Source organism: Formica exsecta, unplaced genomic scaffold (genome assembly GCF_003651465.1).
Source record: "Formica exsecta isolate Colony F162 unplaced genomic scaffold, ASM365146v1 scaffold38, whole genome shotgun sequence".
Taxonomy (NCBI): domain Eukaryota; kingdom Metazoa; phylum Arthropoda; class Insecta; order Hymenoptera; family Formicidae; genus Formica; species Formica exsecta.
Window position 1 is genome coordinate 1,512,093 of NW_021851042.1, and position 3,065 is coordinate 1,515,157.

General features: G+C 29.4%; 1 protein-coding gene across 1 annotated transcript in view; it reads right to left on the reverse strand.

The window, feature by feature from the left end:
- Positions 1 to 372, reverse strand: part of LOC115239449 — a 4,614-nt gene extending 4,242 nt beyond the window's left edge. Inside the window, exon 1 of the mRNA XM_029813965.1 lies at positions 174 to 372. Coding sequence (XP_029669825.1) covers positions 174 to 203 — 30 coding nt within the window. The 5' untranslated portion in view covers positions 204 to 372. The remainder of the gene's footprint in view (positions 1 to 173) is intronic.
- Between the last annotated feature and the right edge of the window lie 2,693 nt (positions 373 to 3,065).

Here is a 3,065-nt window from a genome sequence, read left to right on the forward strand (position 1 = left end):
TATATATATATCTTTTTTTAAATCTATCCTCAATATATTTATATATAAATAAAAAATTCTTTATCAATATTCATGAAAAAGTGCAAAAAAATTACGAATAAAATTAGGATTAATTTTATGATATATTTCTGAATGTGTAAAAGATGGAAAGTAATAACTTATATGACACTCACACAAAAGAGACAATATCCTAAGAGCTTCATAGTTCGGAGCGTATTTTTCGATGGGACGTTTTATGACTTCTTTAGACGGTCCGGACGATCGACTGAAAGCCTCCTTTGATTTCAAAACCCCTTTATACTTACATGCAATGCAAGAGCGTGAGTATATACCACGATTGATTGGCTTTCGCGGCTTACGTCCATTGTCTTTCGCCTATGCCTCTACAAACCATCGACATAAAGTTGCCCAACAGGAATTGACAGTCGTGGCACGCATGGTTGCTTTGTAGCCAGTCGGCTTCGTTCCGATATACGATATTGGTCCTCGATTTTTTATGGCAGGTCAAGGTATTACCAAAAGCGCGTCATCACTTTGGCTATATCACAATTTATATAATGCATGAATTTTGCATTAATTTATTTTCATCGAACGCTGACATAATATAATTAATACAGCGATACGCTGAGTTCTTTCAAATATGGATGATTTTTTTATATATCATATTTTTTTTATGAAATATTAATACTAATTGTAAGAGCGATGTATAGGGAAAAAATAAGACTCGCGAGGGTGGCTTTCTGCTTCTGGCGTAGTCAGAATGTGATTTATTTAACAAAACGGCAGAATGTACACAAGAGTAAAATATATTTATGTAGTATAAATTTTTACAATAAGAACTCTCCAACGCGCGGTCGCAACGCGGGCAAGTTTTTTACGCTTACCTAGATCATTGGCGGTCATGCTACAATTATATTTGAATATTTTCAAATTTTTTTATACGAGATCACATGGCCTAGTTACACCTTCTTAATCAAGAATGGATCTTGCGTTTTATCTTTAAGTGTTGAAACACTCAGATGTATATGTAAGTGTGGTACGTGGTACGTTATAAAGAAAGAAAAAAAATGCATGTGAGTTTTTCTATAAAAAAATCTCTCTCTTCTTCATATTTATATCAAACTAATTTATTGATCAATTTTTGGACAACACAATCTTTTGTTGTGATTTGACGATAATTGGCATTAATATGTAAAATATAAGATTTATGTGAGATTGGTCATGTGAGATACAACCGAGAAATGTGTTTATTTATGAGTGTTTGACCATTACAAATATAATAATATAGAGATTTGATAATGTAGAGAATAATAGATGAACGAATGAGTGTATTTTTTATTATTTTTTGGAGGATAAAAATTTTTTCAAGCGTAAAAAAAATATAATATAAATATTTATAAATAAAAACTAAAATATATAATATTAGCTCTAGAATATGTAGCTCTAAAAGTGAATATTTAAGGGGGTTTATGTAAAGGGAAAGAAGACAAAAACAATGAAAGAAAACAGAAAAGCAAAAATTATATAGGTATAATATATACCTATAGTAACGTGATATCTCGTGAACACATATAGACTAAAGGAGATTATCGAACAATTTTCGTACATATATTGTACAATATTTTAATTAGCAAAGAGAGGAATAGCTATAGAGTGAGTTAAAGGACTGTTAAAATTTTTATAGAGATTCTATTGGTTTAATGAAAGGTTAATACATGAGGGAGAGAGAAAACAGTAGCACTCAGAGATAAATCACGAAAGATTTAATGGTTGAGTCGAGTTTTGCAAGGCAACTGACATTAATGGAAAGATAAAAAGGATTTATTATATAGACGAGCAATTACATTACTTCAGTTACTACAAATGTGCCATAAGAAGATTTCTTTTTTTCACAACTAGTTTCGAAAAATTGATCGCAAATAGAAACGAATTCTGCGGAGAGAATTATTGTAGATAGTATAAATATAGTAAGATAGTATAATTTTTTAAACGAAATGTAACAGTTTTGGATTGCGGAATATACAGAATTGTTTTTTATTAGTATCATGTCCGTTAGTTTAGGAATTTTGTGCGCGATAATCGCAGTATCATGCAATCTATATTGAAATATTAAAGTTAACAATTTACTGTTTCACAAATTATGTATATATACATAATTTAACTATATCTCAAGTATTTAATTGAAAGAAGTTTAATATAGATTGCACGAGATTCTTAAGTTATACTGCGCGATTTTGTGAAATTGTAAATAGTGAATAACACACAACTCACCATTTAGCAAGAAATATTCCGTAAAATTTCGGATTTAACACTAGAGAGAATTGAAGCGTCTAATGTCTAAGAGAGTATTAAGAAAGTGAAAATTGTAATTGTGCTTATTTGTTAAAGTTCCTATAAATATAATCTCTAGAGTCAAGAGCTTTTACGAAAATTGACAACGAAAAGATTTCGTGACTACAGAGTGAGAATAGAAATATTGAAATAATATATATGTATATATCGTGTATATTACAATTAATATACACGCGTATATGTATCGAGTAATATATATTGATTGTCGAGTAAAATCAAATTCTCTTTCAGATCAGCCATTAATGCCTCGATTGAGCATCGTTCTTGGTCGTGATATTATCGAGTGCAGAGATTCGTCATCGTTCGATAGTAATAGTATATTAAATGTATTTAGCCGACATAAAGTGTGTGTACACTATACCTTATTTTTTACAACGAGATTAAGAAATAGCGAGATTTTTAATGCGTGTTTGATACAGGATACAAAATATCTTGTGCTATCTGTGATAAAGATAACGCAAGGCGAAGTGAGATGCACTTGCGAGTGTGTGTATATATATAATCGTTTAAATAACAATAATTATATACCCGTAACAATTCGGAAAATGTCTACTGATAACAAATTGCATCAAAGTACATCTATTTATTAACTAATTTTTTTCTTATAAAAAAATTAAATTCTATTATAATTTATTCTCTGAGAGACAGAGAGTAAAAATTCATATTTATTTATAATAAAATAGTATATTTAAAAATTAAAAATTAGATACAAT